At 40.3% G+C, this 26,992-nt stretch overlaps 2 protein-coding genes and 1 pseudogene across 3 annotated transcripts; 1 reads left to right on the top strand and 2 right to left on the bottom strand.

The window, feature by feature from the left end:
* Positions 1–4,033: 4,033 nt before the first annotated feature.
* On the bottom strand, positions 4,034–11,752 carry LOC126585298 (AUGMIN subunit 3). 2 transcript variants are annotated; one of them, XM_050249690.1, is made up of 18 exons: positions 11,426–11,752; positions 11,290–11,326; positions 11,075–11,178; positions 10,491–10,686; positions 10,003–10,069; positions 9,657–9,760; positions 9,005–9,089; positions 8,379–8,433; positions 7,605–7,736; positions 7,416–7,485; positions 7,028–7,085; positions 6,855–6,910; positions 6,590–6,742; positions 6,209–6,320; positions 5,955–6,096; positions 5,097–5,172; positions 4,434–4,529; positions 4,034–4,342 (listed from the first exon to the last, which is right to left on the bottom strand). In XM_050249690.1, the coding sequence occupies exons 1-18, from the start codon at positions 11,599–11,601 to the stop codon at positions 4,211–4,213; spliced, it is 1,851 nt and encodes a 616-aa protein (XP_050105647.1). In that variant the 5' UTR covers positions 11,602–11,752; the 3' UTR covers positions 4,034–4,210. The 2 variants fall into 2 exon arrangements, with proteins under 2 accessions (XP_050105647.1, XP_050105646.1); XM_050249689.1 differs by having other exon boundaries at positions 8,379–8,436.
* A 1,352-nt stretch (positions 11,753–13,104) lies between these two features.
* On the bottom strand, positions 13,105–22,348 carry LOC126585299 (uncharacterized). The gene is made up of 5 exons (XM_050249691.1): positions 21,928–22,348; positions 21,681–21,841; positions 21,397–21,427; positions 14,882–14,981; positions 13,105–13,553 (listed from the first exon to the last, which is right to left on the bottom strand). Exons 1-5 carry the CDS (start codon positions 22,237–22,239, stop codon positions 13,384–13,386), a joined length of 774 nt encoding a protein of 257 aa, XP_050105648.1. The 5' UTR covers positions 22,240–22,348; the 3' UTR covers positions 13,105–13,383.
* An 84-nt stretch (positions 22,349–22,432) lies between these two features.
* On the top strand, positions 22,433–26,340 carry LOC126585302 (uncharacterized; annotated as a pseudogene).
* Positions 26,341–26,992: the final 652 nt, after the last annotated feature.

The following is a 26,992-nucleotide window of genomic DNA, read 5'->3' on the forward strand; positions in this document are numbered from 1 at the left end:
ATCCCCATCTTACCAACCATGTTAGCCGCACCACCAGTCTCTGGCATCAACGCTTGGGCCACCCCTCTACACACCCTTTACATTTTTTGTCAAAAACAATTCCTTAAATAATGTTCGATTCCAAACATGTTTGTGAAGTTTGCCCTTTGGCAAAACAAACTCGATTGTCTTTTACTTCTAGTTCAATTCAATCCACTGCACATTTCGACTTAATTCATTGTGACATTTGGGGGCCTCACAAAGTTCCCACACATTCCGGGACACGTTATTTTCTCACCATCATGGATGATTTTACTCATTTTACATGGGTGCATCTTATGCCTTTAAATCCGATACACAAACACTATTGACATCATTCTTCTCTTGGGTCAAAACTCAATTTCACAAAAACATCAAAATTCTACGTGCTGACAATGGTGGAGAGTTCCTCTCCATGCGCACTTTTTTAGACACCCATGGCACCATTTTTCAACATTCATGTGTACACACCCCTCAACAAAACGGGGTTGTTGAACGTAAACATCGACATCTTTTGAATATTAGGCGTGCACTTCGTTTCCAAGCGAATTTACCATTAAAATTTTGGGGAGATAGTGTTCAAACTGCATGCTTCTCATCAACCGCATTCCCACACCCTTATTATCTCATAAATCTCCCTACGAATTTTTACATGGTCACTTGCCCAATTACTCTCACCTTCGTGTGTTCAGATGTCTTTGTTATGCCACCAACCTTCACCCAAAACACAAGTTTGACACTTGTGCTTGCCGTTGTCTTTTCCTTGGATACCCTCTTGGTCAGAAAGGTTATCGTGTTTATGACCTCGACACGCATACCATCTCCACTTCCCGTGATGTCCACTTCCATGAAATAATTTTTCCCTTTGTCCACTCACCACCTGAACATGAGGATGACTCCCTCGTTCTTCCACTTATTTCTCTAGACTCACTACCCACTCTGCCCAGTACACCATCTCCCGGCCCACACCATCCTAGCCCAAACCCAGATGCCTTGAACCACAACACTACCCAACCTACCACTTTCCCATCCCCAATTCCCGACACCACTCCCCAATCCCCATCCCTACTAGAGACCACTCTGATCTCACCCACTACTGCTACCCATTCTCTCGCCTTACCTGACCCCCCACCTGCACCGTCTCCACAACCTCCCATTTGACACTCTTCTCGCCTGACCCGACCCCCTGCCTATCTCAAAGATTATGTGGCCCATCATACTGCTTTGCTTGCGCCTGGCGTCGCCTTTTCCTCCGTGTCCAGCACCCGTCATCCACTCCACCGGTATGTCTCTTATGCCTCCTTATCTCCTACTCATCAGACTTTCATCCATAATGTTTCTTATCAGATGGAACCCACATCCTATGACCAAGCCCGCCGTGACCTTAACTGGGTTGCTGCCATGAACACTGAACTCCGAGCTCTCGAAGACAATCAGACATGGAGCATGGTCTCTTTGCCTGCTAGTCATCGTGCCATTGGATGCAAGTGGGTTTTCAAAATCAAATACAATTCAAATGGTACAATTGAGCGGTACAAAGCCCGACTCGTTGCCAAGGGTTTTACTCAACGCAAGGGGATCGATTACAAGGAAACTTTTACCCATGTTGCTAAGCTGATCATTGTGCGATGCTTATTGACCGTTGTTGTTGTTCGTCATTGGTCCTTACATCAGATGGATGTGCAGAACGCATTCCTTCACGGTGAACTTCACGAAGAAGTGTATATGTTGCCTCATCCTGGTTACCGTCGACAGGGGGAACGTGTTGTATGTCGACTCCAAAAGTCTTTGTACGGACTTAAGCAAGCGTCCCGCAGTTGGTTTTAGAAATTTTTCTCTGCCATCCATGACATTGGATTCACACAATCTCGAGCTGATTATTCCTTGTTTACCAAGGTCTCTGGCAGCTCCATTACCATTGTTTTATTATATGTTGATGACATGGTTATTACAGGAAATAATGATAGAGCAATCAATGATCTCAAGCAATTCCTTAGCCGCTGCTTCCGAATTAAAGACCTTAGACCCCTAAAGTACTTTCTTGGAGTTGAAGTCGCACGGTCCAAAGCTGGCATTACCATCAATCAGCGCAAGTACACACTTGACATACTAGAAGAGGCGGGTTTACTTGGTGCGAAGCCATCAAAGGTCCCAATGGAACCTGACTTAGTGCTACTACCCACTGGTAGTGATCCTCTCAAAGATCCTACGCAATACCAACGAATGATTGGGAAATTAATATACTTGACAATCACAAGACCGGAGATCACATATGCGGTCAACACCCTGAGTCAATTTATGCAGGAACCTAGGCAACATCATCTTGGCGTAGCACATAGACTTCTTCGATACCTTAAAAATGCTCCTAGACAAGGTTTGCTGTTTTCTTCTCAAAGTAAGCTAAACTTGATTGGCTATTGTGATGCGGATTGGGCACGTTGTTCGATTACTCGCCGTTCAGTTACAGGTTATTGCATTTTTCTAGGCAACTCACTCATATCTTGGAAGAGCAAGAAACAGGTCATGGTAGCACGATCATCTGCCGAAGCAGAGTACCATTCTATGGCTGCAACAACTTGTGAACTCACATGGTTGAGATACTTATTGAAGGATTTGCAAATAACCCATCCTAGTCCGGCGAAGCTGTTTTGTGATAATCAAGCTACATTACACATTGCAGTGAATCCTGTGTTCCATGAGCGCACCAAACACATTGAGCTTGATTGCCACACCATTCGTGAGAGGATTCAAATAGGAGAAATCAAGACAGCCTATGTACACACTAGGGAACAAGCGGCTGACATGTTTACTAAGCCACAACGAACACCTGATTTCCATTTGCATCTCCGCAAGTTAAGCGTTCTTGACATCCACACTCCAACTTGAGAGGGAGTGTTAAAGGAAAGTATATTTGGTTAAACATGATTGTAGGGATTGTAAATAGTCAATGATCTGGTTAGAGCTATCATAAACCTCGGTATTAGTTAGAGTGAGGTATTTCTATTTAAAGTACTTTCTTTCTTCCCTCCTGGCCGATGTGGGACATTGGGGTTAATAGGCAACTGGCCGACGGATCAAATTAACGAACTGGCTTATCAAAATTTGATGACAATATTCTACTTACTTCGGTTATAACTACAGGTTGTGTGTTTGATTTCTTTGTTGAAAGTGTGCTTGGTTTAATGAAGAGGTAATGGAAACCAACCTAATCGAGAAGACGACGAAGACGATGCTAACAGATGAGTTCATTTTCTGTTACTACGGGATCATTTCATGAGTTCATGGCCAAGAATTTAGTATGTTTCTGGAGGGGGATTTATACTTGCATCGTTCATTCCTCTGTCAATTTGTGATGGTGGTGGTCTGCAATCCTATTACAGTGAATTTTGAGGAATTGGTTGATATCGATTTGGGAAATTGGTCTTACCAGCCCTTTTACAAATACACCAACTAAAATTAACCGTGCTCAAAATGCAATCTCTACTACTAGCCCTTTTTTATGAAAATACCCTCAATATTGTGTCACTAATCTACCAATATAGCATCGAGAATGTATTAGTATTGTGTCAATGATAAAAGTGTTTTGTCAAAGAGGACTAGCAGAGATTGCATTTGAAAAGAGAATAATTTTTCATGAATGGGCTACTAAGCCCAATTTCCCTATCGCTTTTTTTTTTTGTTTTGTAACCAAGAATTCAGTAGTTTCGATTATAATTTCTTAACAAAAAGTGATGCATAAGCCTTTTCATGTTACAGAAAAATGTCAATCCTTTGAAATTATATTTTCATTTTCCTTCGGTCAAAAAGTTATTTAACACTTTTAAGTCATTTTATATGGTGTGGCGAGTTTCAATTACTTTTCCACCAAGAATATTGAATGAAAAGTAACACCGAAGTGTACCAGCTTCAGAGCTTCTTCCTGGCCTCTTGGGAAAATAAGTGAAACTGATTTTCTTACCTGTACAACGAGACAAACGGTGCGCCGTTGGCGTTTGAACAAACAACACGAAATAAATTTCCTGAAAACAAACTCACATTCACTGAGATTGAACTTATGGATTTGAGTACAGAGATCATTGGCACCATCCATGGCTATGTTAAATACAATAATTCAGCTCAATATCCATCTCTCTCTCTCTCTCTCACACACACACACAGAGGCACAGAGGCAGGGACAATCTATATGCAAGCGTTACGAAACCTGCAAAGCTCTGACTCGTGCAGTTAGCTCTCGAACTTGACTCCTCAGACGATCAGGATTACAGAAAAACTCAACAAAGACGCCTCGTTGAAGCCCAATTTCCTTGGCATGATGTTTAACAATCTGCAAGCCATGCGTATTGCCAATATTAATAACTCGATTAAGGTCCAGAAAATAGTTAACTAAACCAACATATGCACCACAGAGTAGTTACCTCATTTTTCTTACGATGCTCCAGTGTCACCTCTTCAACCGCAGCAGAGAGTTTTGCGTTTATTTTTTCCATTTCATCAAGCTCTTTCATCAATGGCTGGAAAACAAAGACAAAGATATATTAATTTTGTACAGGAACAAAGGGGAGAAAATACTAAAGAATTACCGCAACAAGCTGCAATAACAACATGATGACATGATGTTCAAATGGCCAATAGCGGATCAGAAAATGTAGAAGAAAAAGAAAAGTAGCATGTCTAACATGAAATTATGATTTCAACGCTACGATACATAAGGACAACTGAAGGTTTTTTCATTCTTTAGTATTCATACAACCATCATTTTAAAAGGAAACATAACTTGTTAACCACGGTGAGTTATTGCTATATTATGAACAATACTTGCATTATGTCTTTCAACCAAATTTAGATATCAAACGTATCGCACACGAAAACCATCCATTTTAAAACAAGTTAAAGCATAGAACTCTTCAACGTTGAAACAAGATCTCAACAAGACACGATTCTCCATGGTCAGATCTTCTACTTTGTGCGACTTAAAGAGCACATGAAGCATAGAATACCATAAGAGGGAAAAATCAATACCAGTAAAAATGGAAACAAGTGAAGTAATAAGAAATGAAGGTGTAATAGTGATGTCATACCCGTGGTGTCAATATAGGTTGCGCAGTTGTTGAAGATGCAAATAGCAATTGCTGCAAACTTTGAATTAGAGTGCACCTGATACAATTAACAAGTTAGAAGTTTTCCCACAAAACAAAAAGGTGGAGAAATAAACATTCATGGTAGATACTTTTGAAGAGATGACCAAATCAGTGTTACTGAGGAGGCATGTTTATTGGTGTTAAGGATAGGGAAGACATGCTAGACCACTACCATAAAAGTCTACCAAAATGCCAGACATTCCCATGATGCCAAATTACATCAAATTCTACCATCAACCCTGCATATTTGCATTTCTCACTAAAAATACAGGAACAGATGCCAAAGATTAGATAACTTGTTTGTTTCATTGAGGTTCTGAATGTTATATTGTATAGAATTGCTTGTCATATCAGGCTATCAGCATTCCAGCAAGACTGCTTTGCCAATGTATTTAGTGTACTATGGATGTGGATTCATTCAGCCATTGAATTTTCAAAGTGAATGAGCAAAAAAGATATCAAAGAGCAGGAAAAAAGCCTTATGACCACGTGACGTTGTTGTCCATATGGATGCAAAAAAGAATACCATACAGAGCAAGGCTTGTATAGCTTAGCACCTCATCAATAGTATATATGAAGTAAGCGATGTATATTCTTTAATTTTGGGGTGTAATTTCATTAACTTGAGTCGTGTAGAAATCCTACCATATGCAGTGAGTAGGAAAATAAATTAAGAGTACTAACTTGCATGGTTGCAATAACCAACGTGCACAAGGTATGCCGCTTAAGTTGCACACGGCTAGTCAAAATTTGTTATAGTAATACTCTCAATGGTTAAGAAAAAGCAGGGTAACTCACAACTCATTAACACATCTATTTCTGTCCTCCGGAAGTGAGTTCTCAAGATCAGACTGAAGGGTCATCAAGTCTGAATGAAGACTAGATATCTGCTGCACAATACCCGGAGCTGATACATATGTTGATAGCCCAACTTGAGCATCTAATGCAAGAACATATAAATTTAATAATTGAGAAAAAAGAGAGGAAATAATAGTATTAATATAAAATCTTATCAACTTTATGTTTATTGAAGAAGAATGCACTGTCATTACTTGAATGGATACTTAAAAGATCTCTAACACCATGCAAAAAGTGATCCTGATCATCCACTCCTCCTTGTTCTTGAACATCAGATGCTGCTTGAATTAATGCCAGGCAACGACCCTATAATGATTAGAAAGGAACATAAACACGCCATGATAGTGGAAAAAAGGAAAAGATGATGAAGGGTTTAAGTATGCAACTGTAAGCAAGGTTTCCCAAATAATATGGAGCATAATACTTACCAGTTTTGAGCATAATAGTATTACAATGAAATGTGTTATGACTTAAGTTTTGAATACATGTAGAATCATCTAACAGTAAGAGAGAATATTTGATAGAGGTGAAGGAGGGGAAATGAATAAGAAGTCTACAGTGGGAGAGAGAGATACCACACGGCCTTTTGTTGCTGACAGGTAGGCTTGCACCTCTGATTCAATAACTTTAAGCAAGGAGTATGCTCCAAGCATGTTTTTCTTTTCCAACTGACAAGCCATTTTTAAGAACTGATGCCTTGCAAGCTGATTAACAAGATGATTTATAAACTGCCAAGGCAAAATTGAATAAGAAAATGTTAGACCAGAAGATCAGGAATCTTTGTGATATGAACTCAATGCTTTATTGATTGATGATAAGACAATTAGTAGCTAACAATACCGCTTTCTGCCGGTTAATGTAATATTCTTGTCGCATGACCTTTAAGTCATAATCACCTACAAATTGATAATTCAGATCACATTAGCTATGAAGAACTTTTTGAGTCATGCAAGGCAAATAATTTGATTTTGTTTCATCTTACAGTTTTAGATTGGTTTAGTTACTAATAATACCTTGCAATATGTACGTGTCTTGGAGTTGAGCCAGCTCCCAACAAAGACCTGGAATAGTCTGAGAAAGGAATACACAGTACCTCAAACTAAATCAATCAATGATATGAATGTGTTTTGAAGGCAGAAATAAGCATATAGAAGAATCTTGTAAGAGTATCAGAATATGTGCCACCCCCAAGAATAACAACTTCAAGAGAAAACACCACAAGATAAATGAAAGTATAAATACAGGCAACGTGATTAGCAGGTAGCATGTCCATGATCCTTTCCTCATGGGAGTTCTCTCTATGACTACAATTAGATATCAACTTTTTTCTGCAGAAGATTTTGGAAATTTGGATATAACAGGTAAACGTAGGAAACTTAAAAACCAAGAACACATACAAACCTCAGATAATAATTTCTCTTCCTTGTGATAAGAATTTGATAGTTCTCCAACAAGTTCTGCATGCTTTCTCCTGTACAAATATTAGATACTCCTTAGTCAAAAGATATTGTGAAATGTAGCAGATAAGAAACAATTGAAGTCTACCACTATACAAAGTGTAATGAATTGACATGTTAAAATGCATTGTACCTGAGGGAATGAAGATCAAGATGGATGTGAGCTTCATCCGATGATACTTGAGATTTAAGTGCCATTAGAATTGCTTGCTGCTTAGCATTCTCAACTTGGGCTTCCACCCATTGTCTTTCACTTGTCCCAAAACTGCACAATATTTAGCAGTAACAGAGTGAGCAAGAATTCCAAATTCACCAACAACAAAAAAAATGCCAGCATGAAAGTTGACAAGAAAAAGGTTAACCAGCCACAGATATAGAAATACCACATCTATTCAAGTACCAGAAATAGATAAATCATCCAAACAACAAAAGTATGGTTGAATTATCAAAATACCACATCATTTCAAAGAATGTGTTTGTATGTGATAGACTGATAGTGATACACAAGCATGCGGGTAGAGAGGTAGATTGATGATGACGAAGATAGAACAGAATACAAACGAATAAAAAAGAAATTTTTTTCTGTGCCTCTCAGGTGTCAGAGAAGTAAAATAATTAACTACTAGAATATACCTTCTCACTCTGATTATACAAACGGAATACATCCTCTAATTTTCGTCATACTGAAATCAAAATGTAACATTTTTGTATCTTCTTTGTAGATTTTCTTAAAAGAAATAAAACAATTGATTTTCTTAAAAGAAATAAAACAATTGAAGTCATTATAACAGCAATTGTTCTAGTTTCTTAAAGTGGATGTAGGGATCTGAAATCTGACAAAATAAGTAGGTATTTCTTTCATTTTATAAAAGTTAAAACTTTGTGAATAGGGGAAAAAGTTACATACATAGAACGAAGTCGTTGCAACTCAGAGACACGCTGATGATGGGATTTTTCTAAATCTGCTGCAATCAAAAGGCCGAGTAAAAGGAGTCAATATTTGCTACTTTAAGACAGATTAAGATATCTGAATACCTAGGCAACTCTAGATTATGCAAATAATCAACATTTGCATCAAAGTGATAATGATGTGATTACATATGGATGTCAGGTATTTTCTGAATTCAGAAAAGCAAAAAAATAACATTACAAATAAAAACATATTCCTATTTTTCATTTTTAAAAGTAGTATGTGCAGAAAAACAAGAAGAAAATGATTTGTGGCATACATATTAAGTTTCTGTACATGACTAAGCTGTGTACATCACTCCACTCATTGGTTTTTGTAATTGTTTTTACTTTTAAGAGAAGGTTAAAGTGATTTTATGACTCGAAAAAGTAAATTTTCATATCAAAAATAGCCTCTGGTACCAGTTGAAGTATCAAATATAAAAAAAATCTTCTCAAAGTTATAAGCGTCCAGCAAGCACATGTAATCTCTACTCTGTTGGAAAAGAAAAAGAAATGCTTAATGCGGAGAGAGAGAGGAAATTAGAAGAGTGAAAAATAAGCAAAAGTCATAGGACAGATTACCTCTTACTATGATATTTGAGATGTCTTCAAGACTCACCCATGAACACTTAGATTTGCCCTCTTCAACAACTAAACGAAAAGGACCCTGTTCATATCACTTAGTAAGGCCTTCATTTTCCTTTTAATAATACGAAGTATACAATAGAAAAACCGGCAAGACACAAAAAAGATACAGCGTAATTGATAGGGCCATAAGAAATATACAAGAGATGAGGGGAAAAAACATGATTTCAAGAACTTATCCAGAAGATTTTCAAAACTAACAAGATAGAATTCCATGAGATGAACTTCTGTGAAATATGAATAGTGGAAATCTGAATTTTACTTAGTTTTCTTTTGATAAATAGTGATCTTGAAATTATTCCCCAAAAAACAAATATTCAACTGGGACAGAGTGTTACAATTTACTTTCAATGCAGAGGATCTAGAAATAGAAGCTGGCAGACTGGCACAAAGTAATGATGGATATCTGAAAAATAAGTTGCAGCAATACTGGCTAAATTTCCATCCTAAGTGAAAGCAACGCTGACATACTGATGCACGACCAATTAGATTAGCAATAATTAAAGCTGGAAAAGAAAGGATACTCGTTCATACACAATCAGTAATTAACAATGCTTAGAGAGGGGGAGGGGGGGAATTATCTACACACCGTGTCCAACTGCTTGGCAAACCACTGATTTAGCTCCTTGATACAAGATGAATCTCCAATTAAGTATGGATGAAAGTCTGCGTAAGCTAAATAGATGCCATCCCCTGCAAGTTAAGTAGGGCTAAAAGCTCACAAATATGAAAAGGCAGAAATAGTGAGCTTGAATGTGGAATTCCTAAGCAGAAAAGTGAACATGCATTCCTCCTTCAGTTGTGCACAAATCACATAATTATTCTCAATTTCTCATCTGAAAATGCAGAACATATACTGGGCATTAAACAACAAAGGTTATTGTAAAATGTTTAGAAAATCAACACAAGTACTGAAAGCTAAAAGAATACAATACCATCCCCAGAATGATAATGGGCCAACTCTTGTGCTGTAGAAGCCATCCTTCCAAGAACTGCATTCATCTAGAGTAGAGTGAAAGAATTACAAATCTTATGAAATTTGAAGTAGCAATAACTTCTTAAAGTACTTTTCTCATTAAAAAATGGATCAAAACCCTATACACATGGTTCTCTGCATACACAAGGGCCGGTTGAACTGCACACATTTGTTTGTAGATAAGTCACTGAGCATTCGAATGCTCATTCACATGTTTGCAGACAAAATAGTATACATAATATATGGAAAACCAAGCCCAATCAAACAATATGAAAAAAGCTAAATGGATCAAACTTATCATAATTGCTGTCCTCAATTTATCACACCACCAGTGTCTAATAAATTGCTTTTACAACTTAGTCAAGAAAATGAGGGTCACTAATGCGCAGAATATACTTCAGTGATTGTAGCTATTCTAGTAAGGGAGCCTTCTTTTTACTAATATACCTGCAAATTTCTTGCAGAAAGGCTATCGTCTATAGTTGTAAGATGTCCATTGACAGTAGATGTTGCAGCAACTCGAGCCCGTCTCCCTTGGATCAAAGCCGAAGCCTGATCAGTAAGCATGTCGAACTGAGAATGCAGATGTCTAAGCTGTCTCTGCAGCTGTAAAGCTTCAGCTTTATAGGCCAAAGTTGCATCCCTAAGGAAGAAAACAAGTCCATAAGTACTGGGAGCAGGGCATCACTAGCCAAAAAAAGATACATCTTAAAAGAGATACCAAGTTGCTAGAATATGCAATGACCAAGCATACTTTATGTTATACAAACTACTGAGAATTTACTGGCATACTAGTTCTCCGCCTGTTTTCTGTACATTATCCTTTCCTTTAACGTCCTCCTTTCTCGCCATGATTTACCCGCAAGAAAAATGAAATAAACAAATCAAGTAAACGACACCCACACCAAAAAATGTGCTGCGAAAATCTCTTCTCAGTCCTCATGTACAGGCCAGAACTAATGCATCACAAGAGGATAAATAACAAAATGAGTATAAATGAATGTAAAAGGTATGCAGTAGAAGTATGGTACCGGATATCTTTGAGTCCTTCCTCAGCTGCGAAAACCGCCTCCTGGTTGTCTGGCCTGGAAGCAAAGGCTGAAATGCTGTCGTACGCAAAGTCCAAATCTTCCCCCTGCAAAACCATCATTTATATCAAATTATCAATACACATACTTTGAAGTTCGAACACAGCATATAAAAACTCAACAATTTTGATTACAAACAACAGAAACTACAATTTTACCTCTAATAGCTTCCCCTCCTGCACAAATTGATCGTATCTAAACAAAAAATTTGAAAAAAAAAAATCAGAAATTATATATTATTACAAATTTTCAAAATTCAACCAAATGACAATGAATTAGGGGAGAGAGAGTAACTGGGAGAGTTCGGGGAGAGAGAGGACGTTGGAGGGGCGGAGGCTGGAGCAGATCCAGTCGAGGATGGGTCGAGCGTCGTCGTATTGGAAGGGCCATTCGAAGCTGTCAGGGTCCAATGCGTCCGCCCCTTCGTACCCTAATTCACCCAACAGAGCGCACAGCGTCGCCCCGCTCATTTTCCGGTCGTTTTCTTATCTCTTCTCTTGCCCCGTCGTGAACGGCGGTGCCTCGGGATCAGATCTTGCGATTTCAAATGTTCGCCAGCGACTGAGGGGACGAGTGAATTTTTTGGGCCGTTTAGCGCCGGCCTCTGCAGTATGACGTCGTTTCATTTGTGCTTTTTGCGTAATTTCGAGCCAAAAAAAAAAACGTCGAGACCAATTTTGTCCTTTTCTCTTTCGGACGGATGATATTTTTGCTGACCGGCGGTCTGTCGTTTTAAATTGCCTCAAAAGTTTTAAACGGCCAGGCTCTAAAAGAGATGTCAAAAAATTCACACAAGTAATAATAGTTAGAAAAGATGGTACCAGTGTTTTTCAACGGAAATGTCAATTTCTATATGGCATGACATGGAATGCAGTAGATAGAGTTGCTGTCAAATTTAACAGCAGCTTCAAATCTATTTTTAGTAAATAATAAATATTTTTTTATAATTTTTGTTATTATCTTTTGTTTTAAAATTACTAATTACAATTATAAAAAGTTAATAATGCAATTAATGATAGTTTCAATTTGACATGGCGGATAGAGAACCAAATTTACAAAAAGATCAATGTGCCACATAAGTCTTCAAATTTAAATTTTGTGTTTAAAAATTGAATGAGGATCCTCTCTGGATCCTCTTTGTGAGGATCAAGATAATTTTTTAGTCGTGTTCGTTCATCATAAATTATGCAATATATAATGAACGGATACGATTAAAAGATTCTCGTCGGATCCTCCCATCTCCATATGCTCACCACCATTAACCAACTTAAACCCCCAAAAGTTGCCACGTGTAATTTATTCTGCTCAGCTTTTCTTTTTCTTTTTTTTTTTTCTTTTGAAGTATTATGCTCTGCTTATTAGGAGAGTAAAATCCTCTTTTAAATCAGTGATAAAAGATTATAAAAAAACATTTTAAACTTTTCGAGATCCACCCTACAATATGGGGTCAAAAAGCCAAAATAAATGATTTAAAGTGTATCCACTCTTTTTTCGAGGCTCATCAGCATACATAATGCAGTTGGTGGTGATCAGTTTAAGCCAAATCAATTGCGTAGTACAACGATAGAAACAATGGGGGCGAGCCTTCGCCGTCACCGTCACCTTCCACGGCTAAGAGTTGCCATAGTCTTCCTCCAACAGGGATCCCCGTCGTGTTCCTCGGATAAGGGCTTTTTCATTGTTTCGCCATCATCTTCATTAGATAAGATTCTCTAAAAACACTTTCAGTTTCAGACATTTAGAAGCAGTTTTCAAAAAAGGTCGTACCCAGTGCACAAGGCTCCCGCTTTACGCAGGGTCTGGGAGAGGTGAATGTCGGCTAGCCTTACCCCCATTTATGAAGAGGCTGCTCCCAAGTCTCGAACCCGAGACCTACCGGTCATGAGCGAAGGCACTTGCCATCGCAGTTTCCAAATGAGACCTAAATCATCCTTTGGCTCATATATACAATACGCAATTAAACAAAAAACGACTAGACAAAATTGTATGACTAAACAAAAACAGTATCATCATCAAAAAACGTATACACCTTTTCTCATCTCTGCTGGGATTAAAATCTCAAAACTCCTATGCATTTCGAACAATATCAATCGATTCAAATCTGCCAACCGTCACAAGAAAAAGCTGCCTGTTGTAGTACAAATATCAGTACCCGTCACAATGACAGTCGAGGAAGAGATGAAATGGAAATGGTGACCATTCCAAGCCTCTTGTCGTGTACATATATAAGTACATAGATCATGAGTAGTTCTTCAGTCTGTTTCAGAATCTGAGAAGTATTTCTGGGCATCAAATGGTTGTCTCCGGGAGTTCATATCATGGACATTTGGCTGTCTCCGGGAGTTCATATCATGGAAGTTAGGCTGTCTCGGGGAATTCATATCATGGAAGTTAGGAGCTTCTCCAGACATCGGTGCAAATGCTGCAGCTCAAATACATAGAACTAATGAGAAAAGCACACCTAAGGCAATTTTTCAACGGAAAATAATTTAACAGAAAGAGAAAAGTTGCTAGTACGAGATAAAAATACAACTTAACTAGCGCATATGTGAATGTCACTTTCAACAAAGACCATCCTAATATACAGTTTGCAAACAATGATATTAATAAACTATTTTATAGAGCTCTTAGATGTTTTTGCCCAATACATGTTTGTTTGTTTAATGATCTTTTTCAGTTTGCAAGAAAGATATTTCAGAATCACTCGGGGATTTCTAATACGAGGTCAGCTCTGTAGCGGCTACAATAACTGGACGAATCAAAAGTCCTATGGGAACTGCAGCGCACTCAATCATCAATTCACAAAATTTTGTAAGTTCTACAGCCAGTCAATCTAGGAATCTACAAAAGATGTGAGCAACAAACTTGGACTACCCAACTAATGAACACCAAATAACCAAAACACTGCTCAATCTACCATCAAAGATATTGGTAGAAGAACTTCACCTAATGGTGTACGAGGGGCCAATTAATCCGCAAACCAAATCACAAAAGCAGAAGTTCATACATGCTGGGCTGTATGAATCCTAGAACGCCATTGCGCTTAGTCCTATGCCACGTCTTCCGTTAGATCCAAGTACTCCAAGTCTTTTCTTAAAGATCTCTTCCAAAGTCTTCCTAGGTCTTCCTCTACCCTTTCAGCCCTAAACCTCTGTCGCGTAATCGCATCTTCTAATTGGAGCGTCTATAGGCCTTTGTTTCACATGTCCAAACCACCGTAACCGATTTTCTCACATCTTTCCTTCCATTTCGGTTTACCTCAGATATCCTCATTCCTCATTTCTCATGTGCCCACACATCCAACAAAGCATTCTCCTTTCCGCTACACTCATTTTATGTACATGCTGATGCTACTACCCAACATTCAGTGCCATAAAGCATTGATGACCTTATAGCCATCCTATAAATTTTTCCTTAAGGTTGAGTGGCATACGACGGTCGCATAATACACTTGATGCACTCTTCCACTTCATCCATCCAGCTTGTATTCTATGGTTGAGGTCTCAATCCACAAAATTTTGTAAGTTCTATAGCCCGTCAATCTAGGGATCTACAAAAGATGTGAGCAACAAACTTGGACTACCCAACTAATGAACACCAAATAACCAAAACACTGTTCAATCTACCATCAAAGATATTAGTAGAAGAACAGTCTTCACCTAATGGTGTACGAGGGGCCAATTAATCCGCAAAACCAAATCACAAAAGCAAAGGTTCAAACAGAAAATTGTCAAAATACATTCAACTAACCTTTCTCTCTCATTCTCCTTTCTCTGTCATACTCAAATTTATCCCGAATATGGTTGACCTTTTCCCAGGTATCACCTTGCCTACTTGCAAAAGCATTGTCCTGCAACAAAATATAGGCAGTTGAGTGTATCATCGCACATGCGCTTAGTCTTACATGGCCGGTCCCAAGCCCGGATAAAGGAGGAGGGGGAGGGCGTCAGGTAGTCGACAGCCGGCACTCCATGATCACGTCGAATCCTTATGAAAATGAATCCAGAACAAAATCTCGCCTAAGCCGATCAAAGACAGAATATATGGAGTGCAAGTTCAGTGCAAATGGAGGCCAAAACGAGTTAGGGGTGAGGATCGGAGATCAAGAAATACCAAAGAGCGACCGTTTTCGTTACCTAGGATCTATCTTGCAAAAGAACGGAGAATTAGATGGAGATCTCAACCATAGAATACAAGCTGGATGGATGAAGTGGAAGAGTGCATCCGGCGTGTTGTGTGACCGCCGTATGCCACTGAAGCTCAAGGGAAAATTTTATAGGACGGCAATAAGGCCGGCGATGCTGTATGGCACAGAATGTTGGGCGGTGAAACATCAACACGTACACAAAATGGGTGTAGCGGAGATGAGGATGCTTCGTTGGATGTGTGGGCACACGAGAAAGGATAAGATTAGGAATGAGGATATCCGGGGTAAAGTAGGAGTAGCCGAAATTGAAGGAAAGATGAGAGAAAATCGGTTACGGTGGTTTGGACATGTGCAAAGAAGGCCTACTGACGTTCCGATTAGAAGATGCGACTATGGGACAGAGGTTCAGGGCCGAAGGGGTAGAGGAAGACCTAGGAAAACTTTGGAAGAGACTCTAAGAAAAGACTTAGAGTACTTGGATCTAACGAAGGACATGACACAGGATCGAGCACAATGGCGTTCTAAAATTCATATAGCCGATCCCACTCAGTGACGTGGATTTTCCAAGTCTCCAACCGAGAAGTTTTCCTCACTCGGGAAATTAAGGGAACACTACCCCAACCTACATGCTCCACTCAGAAAGCTTCAACATACAAGCTTTAACAAAAGAAAATTCAAAGAACTTAGCGAAGAAGGCTTTGGTGTATTTAACACAATACGTTGAAATGAAGGAAAACTTATTTATTGATATCCCCGATAAGCTACAAATATGTACATATACATGAGTCAAAATAAGCACACAAGAGGGAGCCTTCACAAAGGTTGCTTAGGAGAAGTCTCAGCAGTCGGTAGAGCCCCAGAAAGAGAAGGCACCGGAGGGGGATCATTTGGAGCCTCAGTACTGGACAGAACCCTAGAAGGAGGAGGCATCAGAGGTTGATCATTTGGAGCTTCATTACGCGGTACAGCCCCAGAAGACGAAGGCAATAAATGCCTTTGGAACAAACCCACAAATCTCTGATGATCAAGTAAAACCTGACCATCAGTTTCCTTCATCTGGTCAAGCTTCCTCTTCATGTTTGTAGCATAGTCATGTGCGAGCCGGTGCAACTGTTTATTCTCATGCTTGAGCCCTCTAATCTCCTGTTTGAGACTCATCACTTCAGCCGCCAATGATTCAACTTGGCGGGTTCGAGCAAATAGGCGTTGGGCCATATTAGACACAGAACCTGCACACTGAACACTGAGAGCCAGCGAATCCTTCACAGCTAACTCATCAGACCGTTTGGAAAGTAGTCTGTTATCTTTGGGAGTGAGAAGGTTCCTGGCCACCACCGCAGCGGTCATATCATTCTTCATCACGGAATCCCCAACGGTAAGAGGACCAGTAGGGGAGACGAAGGATGGGCGCCATATGTTGTCTGGAGAAGGCGGGGCTGCCTCTTCAACAAGGTTCAAGTCAAAACGACGGTCGGAGGGGCCAGACATTTTCAAAGGTGTTGAAGAGAGAAGAGGTCGGACAAATCAAGATCTTAAAAGTGCAAGAATGAAGCTTCTACTAGTGGAGATTCAAGTGTGCTTTGGAACTTAATGCCAGCCCCTATAAAAATCTGCACTCGACGAAGCTTCAGAAATCGAAGAGGCGCCTGCTCAGAAATCGAAGAGGCGTTTGCTTTCTCAAAAGCTGGGCTGCTTAGAGATCACGAGGGTTGATCTCAGAAATCGAAGAGGCGTTTGCTTTCTCAAAAGTTGGGCTGCTCAAAGACCACGAAGGCCGATCTCAAAAATCGAAGAGGCGCTCGCTTTCTCAAAAGCTGGGCTCCCCAGAGACCACGAGGGCCGATCTCAGAAATCGAAGAGGCACCTACTTTTCCAGCCTTTTCCAGCCTTGTCAGCACCTGTCACACGCACACTCAGTTTTGCGGAAATTATGGGCATTCTGTCAAAGACTTCTGGGGAAGTAGAAAACACATGAATCTTACTGTTCAATCACCCACTTCCCACACGCAACAATAGCTCATGGGTACCACAGATAACTTTGCCAAAGTTCTCTGCCAAAGTTGAGCACGTGAAGCTTGCAGCTCCCACTACATCGCTCTGACCAAGAAGGGTAAAAGAATAGCAAAGAAACAGCACTAACAAAGTTTAGACCCATAAATTTCGAATGTCTAGCTACCATATTATTACCCACAAGGGTAAAGGAACAGTACCACTGCTGGATAATTGGAAAGTCCCTGTGTGTCAACCTCTGTGCTTCGTGGCAAGGTAGACTAGCAAACATGCCCAACCTTTACTCACATTCGAGAAAACACTCCCAATAAGATTGCTTGCTCCAAAATCGAAGAGGCACCGTCCTCCGAATCTCGAGAGCCAGACTCCCAACATGACTACTTTCTTAAAAATCGAAGAGAGGGTAAAGGAACAGTACCATTGCTGGATAATTGGAAAGTCCCTGTGTGTCAACCTCTGTGCTTCGTGGCAAGGTAGACTAGCAAACATGCCCAACCTTTACTCACATTCGATAAAACACTCCCAACAAGATTGCTTGCTCCAAAATCGAAGAGGCACCGCCCTCCGAATCTCGAGAGCCAAACTCCCAACATGATTACTTTCTCAAAAATCGAAGAGACACTGCTCCCCGAATCTCGAGAGCCAGACCCCCAGCATGATTGCTTTCTCAAAAATCGATGAGGCATCGTTCTCCGAATCAATCGAAGAGGCGCTCGCTTTCTCAAAAGCTGGGCTGCTCAGAGACCACGAGGGCCGATCTCAGAAATCGAAGAGGCACCTACTTTTCTAGCCTTGTCAGCACCTGTCACATGCACACTCAGCTTTGCAGAAATTATGGGCATTCTGTCGAAGACTTCTGGTGAAGTAGAAAGCACATGAATCTTACTGTTCAATCACCCACTTCCCACACGCAACAATAGCTCATGGGTACCACAAATAACTTTGCCAAAGTTCTCTGCCAAAGTTGAGCACGTGAAGCTTGCAGCTCCCACTACATCGCTCTGACCAAGAAAGGTAAAAGAATAGCAAAGAAACAGCACTAACAAAAGTTTAGACACATAAATTTTGAAGGTCTAGCTACTATATTATTACCCACAACTGTAAAGGAACAGTACCACTGCTGGATAATTGGAAAGTCCCTGTGTGTCAACCTCTGTGCTTCGTGGCAAGGTAGACTAGCAAACATGCCCAACCTTTACTCACATTCGAGAAAACACTCCCAATAAGATTGCTTGCTCCAAAATCGAAGAGGCACCGTCCTCCGAATCTCGAGAGCCAGACTCCCAACATGACTACTTTCTCAAAATCGAAGAGAGGGTAAAGGAACAGTACCATTGCTGGATAATTGGAAAGTCCCTGTGTGTCAACCTTTGTGCTTCGTGGCAAGGTAGACTAGCAAACATGCTCAACCTTTACTCACATTCGAGACAACACTTCCAACAAGATTGCTTGCTCCAAAATCGAAGAGGCACCGCCCTCCGAATCTCGAGAGCCAGACTCCCAACATGATTACTTCCTCAAAAATCGAAGAGACACTGCTCTCCGAATCTCGAGAGTCATACCCCCAGCATGATTGCTTTCTCAAAAATCGAAGAGGCATCGTTCTCCGAATCTCGAGAGCCAGATACCACAGACCACTTTTTCAAAGTGCTCTGACAGAGTTAAAACATGTGAAACTGGCAGCTCCCACTACCGTGCTATGACCAAGCAGGGTAAAGGAATAGCATTACTACTTGTTGTTCGGGAGACTCCTATATATGTCGACCTCCATCCCCAACGGACAGGCAGACCTGCAAAAATGCTCAACCCTTCATCATATCTGAGAGGGCACTCCCAACGAAGCCTTTCGAAATATTCAGCTTTCTTTCCCCCCGATAATACCTTTGCAAACAAGCTATACTAGAGCAAGAATATCTCATATCATCAGGGTTAAAAGCAAGAGTATCCCATATCATGCTTTTTCCCTGTCTTTTCTTTTGGCCTTGTTTTTACCTGCAAGACAAGGAGAAAGAGAGCAATCAGTCAGCACTTGGAATCAAGCTTCCAGCCAGGAACTGACTGCCTGGAACCCCTTACCTGATTACTTACCTGGCATTGCTCTCGAGTACTCATCTTCAACATCTTATGTTTCCAGGGAAGATTCCGCATCTGCTTGAGGAACAGATAGGGCAAGTGCGAAGGATACAAGGAAGCATGTGGAGACAAGCGTAACAGCACACGTGCCGATACATTCATTACTCTGTCAAAAGCAAAAGTATCCCATATCAGCAGGGTGGAACGTACTCTAGATTTGATGGACTTGTTTTGACCCTCAAATTCTTCAGTCGGCCTTATACTCTGGAGGAAACCAGAAAACCCTCCAGCTCAGTTCAAGAATAAGCCTGTGGAAAGTTACTTCTTCAAAAGCAAAAGTATCTCATATCATCTCTTCTCATTTTTCTTCTCTTTATCCTTCATGCTGCTGCAAGATGGGGAGAAGGTGAACAATCAGTCGGAGCTCTGATTGCTTACCTTGTCTGTCACCTCTTTCAGCAGACCCCCTAGCTCGGCGACTTGGGGGACTCCTACTACATGGTTTGTATCGCGCTTGACCAAGCCTGAAACTACAAGTAAGCTTCAAGTGAAATTGATACATTACCTTGTGCATCTCCACCAGTTAAAGATACCACCCCTGGATGGAGGAAGAGTACTTCCAGAGAAGATGCCACATCTACCTATGAGACAGATAAGGCAAGTCAAAACGACACCACACTCCGATACTTAGAAGTTTCGTGATTACGAGATCATTCTCCCACAATATTTCCTAATGTCATTTGTACTAAATCATTCACTTGTACTCACTAAATGAGAGCTTGAACCTATGTACTTGTGTAAACCCTTCACAATTAATGAGAACTCTTCTATTCCGTGGACGTAGCCAATCTGGGTGAACCACGTACATCTTGTGTTTGCTTTCCTATCTCTATCCATTTATATACTTATCCACACTAATGACCGGAGCAATCTAGCGAAGATCACAAAAAGCGATCGTTTTCGCTACCTAGGATCTATCTTGCAAGAGAACGGAGAATTAGATGGAGATCTCAACCATAGAATACGAGCTGGATGGAAAGAGTGCATCCGGCGTGTTGTGTGACCGTCGTAGGCCATTGAAGCTCAAGGGAAAATTTTATAGGACGGCAATAAGGCTAGCGATGTTGTATGGCACAGAATGTTGGGTGGTGAAGCATCAACACGTACACAAAATGGGTGTAGCGGAGATGAGGATGCTTCGTGGAATGTGTGGGCACACGAGAAAGGATAAGATTGGGAATGAGGATATCCGAGGTAAAGTAGGAGTAGCCGAAATTGTAGGAAAGATGAGAGAAAATCGGCTCCGGTGATTTTGAACATGTGCAAAGAAGGCCGACTGACGCTCCGGTTCGAAGATGTGACTACGGGACAGAGGTTCAGGGCCGAAGGGGTAGAGGAAGACCTAGGACAACTTTGGAAGAGACTCTAAGAAAAGACTTAGAGTACTTGGATCTAACGGAGGACATGACACAAAACCGAGCGCAATGGCGTTCTAGGATTCATATAGCCGACCCCACTTAGTGGGAAAAGGCTTTGTTGTTGTTGTTGTTGTTGTTGAGTGTATCATCGCACATGCATAACCATGTGACCAAAGTAGTAAAATAGATCCAAAGTAAAAGATAGCACAAGCAACCCTCTAGTATAGTGGGATCCTACAGATACAAAGGTATCACATCTTACTCTAAAAACAATCAGGGTGTAATAAATCATAGTTTGATGACAAAAAGCTATTTAGTTCAGCTATAAAGCTTGCTTCAGAGGGCTTCATTTACCAATGGAGATAGTGAGAAATAATTGCATTCACAATAACACAAAAGACCAGTTTTGAAGATTAAACAACATATTATTACGTGTGGAGTTTCAAGTTGTTGATAATGAACAACTATGTGAAATGCCGGGCTGTCTACTCATGATTCCTAACATGTAATTAGCGAGGTGTAGGTGCCGAGAGAACACATGTTTTGGTGCATCATATATACATCTGCAAAGCTATAACATATTTGACTAGGCCCAATAAACTGCATCAAATTCGTACCTTAAATGGCTCGGGATGAAACCGCTTGTTCCTGAAACACAAGCAACCAGAGCTAAATTAGCATCTGAATGTCATTAGACATACAATGGGCAGTGAGATTTTACACTACTAGAAAAAAAAAAACCGAGTAATAATTACATTCATGTACATTAACAAGTCCAGATTTTCTAAAAAGTTTCCATCTTTTATGTAAGGATGTACAAAATTTGAAATTAAATATCTACAAATGTCAATTCTTTGCAATACTGAAAAACCATTTGCAGAAATTAATCAACATGGCACACCTGTACGGAGAGAAATCGTGATCATCGTCCTCAGCGGATTCATAATTCGCATGATCCTGAGCAATTTTTTTGGAATAACCCTCGTCCCAATACAGCCTCTCCCAATTTTCCCTCAGCTCCTGGTAAAGTTCCATGTATCTTTTGCACCAAGGCTCGTGTTCCTGTCAACAAATTAAAGTAAAATCACATTAATACAAACCCTAATTAATACGAATCACACAACTAATCACAATTAGCAAGAACAAACCGTTTCCTTGAGGACGAGGCGAGTGCGGCGCATGAACTGGTCACGGAGCTGCTTGCGGCGCTTGTTGGGAATATTGTCCCTGGGAATGACAAACCGCTCACGTGGAGGCACGTGATCGCCGATCTCGTGGATTTCGCCGTCAACGATCCACCACTCGGACTTCTCCTCTTGCTTCCGCATGGCCAGGGCGGGAGACTTGTGGCGGCGCCGAGATGGGCCGGACTCGGTCCGAGCCCACCGGAGTTGGGTGGCGGCGGCCGCAGTCTGGAAGCATGACGGCGAGCTCTTGAGTCGTTTTGCGAGGGAGAGCATTGGGGTTTATGACTTTGGTGCAGTCGAGTGTACAGTCGAGTGTACAGTCGAGCGTGTAGCCGGGATTTTGCTGGTTGGAGACCCGCAAAAGTTTATCCGAGGGCTTAACCGGTTCGAACCGTTTGCATTAGTTTTTTAATTTGTTCTTCCTTGCCCGAACCGGCTGGACAGACAGGTATACCAACTCCAAGCCCAAGACCAAGACGAAGCCCAGTCCAAATAAAATGTTTCAGAAATGGCGATTATCTGGTACAAGTGTCCCGATCAGGGCATTGACATCTGGAAATCGGGGAAACTGCCAGGGGAGGGAGGAACTCGAATTCAAACCATTTGAAATCCAACGGTCACCAATAGTGCGATACAGAGAGAAAGTCCCACCGCATTCGCTCGCTTCCCGCCATTTGTTCAGTTGCTTCGAGTCTTTCCATCGAGATGTGTGGAAGGGCTCGCTGTACTGACGACGTCATTAGGGCTCACCACCGCAACCATGCCCCTGTCCGTACCGTTAACATGGACCGGTGAGCAAACCTCATAACTCAAAACTCTTTCTCCCCTCTTTTGATTTCTCTTTTGGTTGTAATTTTCTCTCATTTTCCAAGCAACCAAACAGGTCTTAAATCTTGCGTGTTAATGGTCTCTTTAATCAATTGTTTTGCTCATACTGATTGAAACGAATTTTCGGTTTATGCTTAGGTATCGGCCGTCGTACAACGTGTTGCCGGCGGGATCGAATGTGCCTGCTGTTCGCAGAGAAGACGGGGCGGATGGCTACGGCGTCGTTCTTAACTGAATGAAACGGCGGCGGATTCCTAGTTTCACCAAGAAAACCGAAAAGCCCGATTTCTACAGGATGGTAATAACGTTAGCGTTAGCATTGGCAGTCAGCCACTGTCTTGATTAATAGATTGTTTACATAAATTGAATGGGTTTTGCAGTGATGTTGTGGAAATCAGTAGTAATTTAAACCTCAGTCTATGTGATGTGTCTCAAGTTTCTATTTTTCATAACCGACACGAGAAAGCCTGGTTCTTTTTATGAGATGAGTTGTGAAATTGAACAGTTTTTGTTTGATGATTACATGTTGTGAATTGTGCTAAAATTTGCAGTTTAATACTCGGTCTGAGTCCATTTGTGAAAAGGCTTCCTTCCGTCGTTTGGCTCCTAAAAGCCTCTGCCTCGTTGCGGTTGAAGGGTATGTATTATTGATTTTACTACGTTTGTTATCATTCCGGACTTTTTTTTTTTCAATTGTGGTTGTATTGGAGGGTCCGTGCGTCTTTCCCTTTCATTGTTGCTGTTTGATCAGTATCATAAAGCAGTTTATTATTTCATGATTTACTTTGCATTCTCCAGTTTTTATGAATGGAAAAAAGATGGTTCGAAAAAGCACCCTTACTACGTCTATTTCAAGGACGGCAGACCTCTCCTGTTTGCAGCTCTTTATGATTCATGGGAGAACTCTGAAGGTAGCTAATGACAACTATGTTGTTCGAAAAAGCCCCTCCCCGTGACCACCGCTTTTGTTAATTTGTTATGCTATTATGTCTGTTTGTTTTGGTCTTGGCGATGATAATTTGTTTTCAAAACCGACTTTATCTGAAATTCTTCGTCAGTAAATTTCAAGCTTGAGGTAAGTTTGTTCTAGGCGCTGATATATCCAGTGTACATTATCATGCAGGCGAGAAACTTTACACCTTCAGTATCATAACAACAACTTCATCATCAGCTTTAGGGTGGCTGCATGGTGAGCCCTACTCATGTTTGTTGATTTTTACAATTTTACTACGATTTGAATACCGTAATGTCTGGATAGTACTAGAAGCCTATAAGTTATGAATTACTGCGTGATTACCTAGTTTATGTTGATGAGAGTAACTTGGAGGTGATTCTATATGTATACATATATGTGTGTGTGTATATAAAAAGATATTTGTATAGATATAGTTTGTGATTTATAGTTACAGTTTCTTGGCTGAGCTATGAATTTAGTCCTTGTTGTGTGAAGTATCTCCTTTGCCGCATTCTTGCTGTGGCACTCTTTGACAAACTTGAGTAGCATTTCTCTAATATTTTGGTTAATTTATCATTATGGACAGGATGCCTGTTATCTTGGGTGATGAAGAATCAACTGACACATGGCTATATTGTTCTTCATCATCCAAGTTTGATTCATTACTTAAACCGTATGAAGATCCCGATTTAGTAAGTGGTTATTGAATTTAGAAAGGAGAAACATAAAATTTACTATTTAATGATCCGGGTATCAAACGTTGGAAGTACATTTTATTGACTGCTAAAAATTTTATTCACCAGGTATGGTACCCGGTGACACGGGCAATGTATAAGGTGCCTTTTGATGGGCCAGAGTGCATCTGTGAGGTGAGGCAGTTTCATTGTTTCTCTTATGTCCATGATGCTTATGTTTTAAAATTATGGAGGGGGACTTAAACGCAATAATCTTTACCCCGATCTCTACGACAGTGCAAAATTGGAAATTTTGGCTGCCAGCTTGAATCAAACAAAATGATTCTTGCACTTGTATAATCCTTTAGCTGGTGTTCCAATAGAAGGTAAACTTTATAGAAGTGACAAGGTAAAGGTGTTAAGGTGGTGGTCTCATGGAAAATTTGCCGAACAAGAGAATCATGCTGTAGCATTCCCCACCAAAGTTTTAAGACTGGCTTTTTCATTACATTTTCCCCCTCATATCATGTGTTGCATGATTTGATAGACAAAACAGTGACTCTGCTTCCTATGGGTATATTCTTAATTATATCGACTTTTCATGGTTTGGTGATTGTGTCTTGGTTTCTACTTGGGAGATTGGAATCCTGTTTTCGTTATGGTTTAAGAGGACTGTTTACAGATTGTATTATTTTCTGCAGATAGTAGATACAGTTGAAGACCGAGGGGAATAATTCAATCACAAAGTTTTTCTCGACGAAGGGAACCAGAAAAGAAGAATAAAACCCAAAGGACACAAGTTCTAATGACACATCTCCAAAGAAAGATTTGTCGATAATGGTTAAAGAAGAACCTAAAAGCAAAAAGGACACGGAACAACCATCCTATACCGAACAATGTGAAGATGAATCAAAATGTAATGCGTCTACATTCTCTCAAGAAGGAGCATCTAAGGACCACAAAAGCGAGACTACGAAGAATTTTCAGCTGATGCTAAGCCAGCTGCTTATAAAACGAATGAGAAATCTGCTATTCCGGTGAAGAAGAAGGCTAACCCAAAGAGTTCTCTAGACAAGCAACCTACCCTATTTTCGTACTTTGGTAAAAGCTAGTTGTGTTTGCAGTGAACTTCAGATATTGTTAGAACACGCTGCATTCGTTGTCTGCTAGGTTTCCCCTGTTCTACTTTCTGTTTTGTATCTGTAGTACTTGTATTTTAACTTCTGGTATACTGAAGTCAAAGATTTAGGATGTTTGTCAAACATGTTCGTCTCTCCACAGTTGGTTTTGCACAAGTTTCTTGTAAACTTAAAGATTTCTAGGTAATATCTGCTCGATTTTCAGTAAATGTTAAATCCCGATTTGGTTTAACACTTGTGTGGATTATAAACAGAGAACTTGATTTCAAGTAAGAGGTTTTGTTGCAACCCTCCTTACAGATTTCAACAAGAAACGAAAAACAAGCGAAAAGAAGTTGCAGAACTAACAAAGAGGAAACATTTGGGGACGTAAAATTGGCAGAGACCAACTGTAAGCTTCTATCCACCTTTCACTAGGCACCATCTCCATGAACATCTTCTTTATCATCCGAATGGAGCCGGACACCGCCCCCCATTGTAACACCGGCCGCGACCCTAGGCTGAACCCTCGCCGCTTGTTCCCCAGCCACACGGTGATGCCTCTCCGTCTTTTCAGCCGCCTCCGTGGCCGGCACCAGCCAACCAACACGGTGGAGTTTGACAGAATAGATATGGTGACACCACCTCTCCTCAGCATCCCTATTGTTGTTGTTATGCAATTTTATGCATAGTGATTTTGTGATGCTCATTCATTCCTAATTACTTATATAGTGTGGATTAAGGATGAATTGCCGGTGTTAACAATGATGATCAATGATAATGGCAGCAATTATGACAATCATGATTTTTTATCCCCTGATGCCAGTGTGGAATAAAGCAATGTACCCCAGGATGGATTTTATTCAATTTACATTGTTAGGGTTGTGGTAGTCATGATTAGAGTAACACTTTATGATCAAAAGACAATTACTTTAGTGAAATTGTAGGTGAGATGTGTCCATCACGGGCTTTTAGCACAATTGTTTATATCTCCCGCATCATGTGACTTATAATAAGAATATAAACTTGTCATTGAGTAATTCTCTCTCGTCGAGATAGGAATCACAAATCTTCCCTTTTTATAAAGCAACTTTAATGACTTGATTATTGAAGTAGAAGATGCTTAAACTTTTGTTCTGTCCGTCGCTTCGACATGTGCCGTGAAAATGAAGTTGGTAAATTGATGGTTTAGATCAATGATTCGATTTGAATACAAGTAGTTTTAATTAGTTTTATGCTGCATGCGTCTGAGAGGGATCGGCATATTTTTTTTCTTTTCATTTGACGCAAGGATGTTCTACTCTAAATTCTAAAAGGCAGATTCTCAATAGCACAACGATTGGAGTATTTTCTTTAACTTAACTTCATGCTTATGTTGGTTTTTAGCCCAACTCAACTATCTTAGTCTCAAATAATTTTTACATACATGATTCGTACAATGTGGTTTATAA

This window comes from Malus sylvestris, chromosome 10 (assembly GCF_916048215.2).
Source record: "Malus sylvestris chromosome 10, drMalSylv7.2, whole genome shotgun sequence".
In the NCBI taxonomy this organism is placed as follows: Eukaryota; Viridiplantae; Streptophyta; class Magnoliopsida; order Rosales; family Rosaceae; genus Malus; species Malus sylvestris.

Bases quoted from the DNA above. Each gene is read 5' to 3' on its own strand.
- LOC126585299 (XM_050249691.1), bottom strand. From the start codon at position 22,239: ATGCTCTCCCTCGCAAAACGACTCAAGAGCTCGCCGTCATGCTTCCAG. The intron at 14,982-21,396 runs GTACGAATTTGA...ATTTTGTTGCAG, and splicing joins TTCATCCCGAGCCATTTAAG to GACAATGCTTTTGCAAGTAG. The intron at 13,554-14,881 runs GTTAGTTGAATG...TTTGAGCTGCAG, and splicing joins AAGGAGAATGAGAGAGAAAG to CATTTGCACCGATGTCTGGA.
- LOC126585298 (XM_050249689.1), bottom strand. From the start codon at position 11,601: ATGAGCGGGGCGACGCTGTGCGCTCTGTTGGGTGAATTAGGGTACGAA. The intron at 10,687-11,074 runs GTACCATACTTC...TTTCTTCCTTAG, and splicing joins GAAGGACTCAAAGATATCCG to GGATGCAACTTTGGCCTATA. The intron at 7,486-7,604 runs GTACAATGCATT...ATATTTGTACAG, and splicing joins CTTGATCTTCATTCCCTCAG to GAGAAAGCATGCAGAACTTG.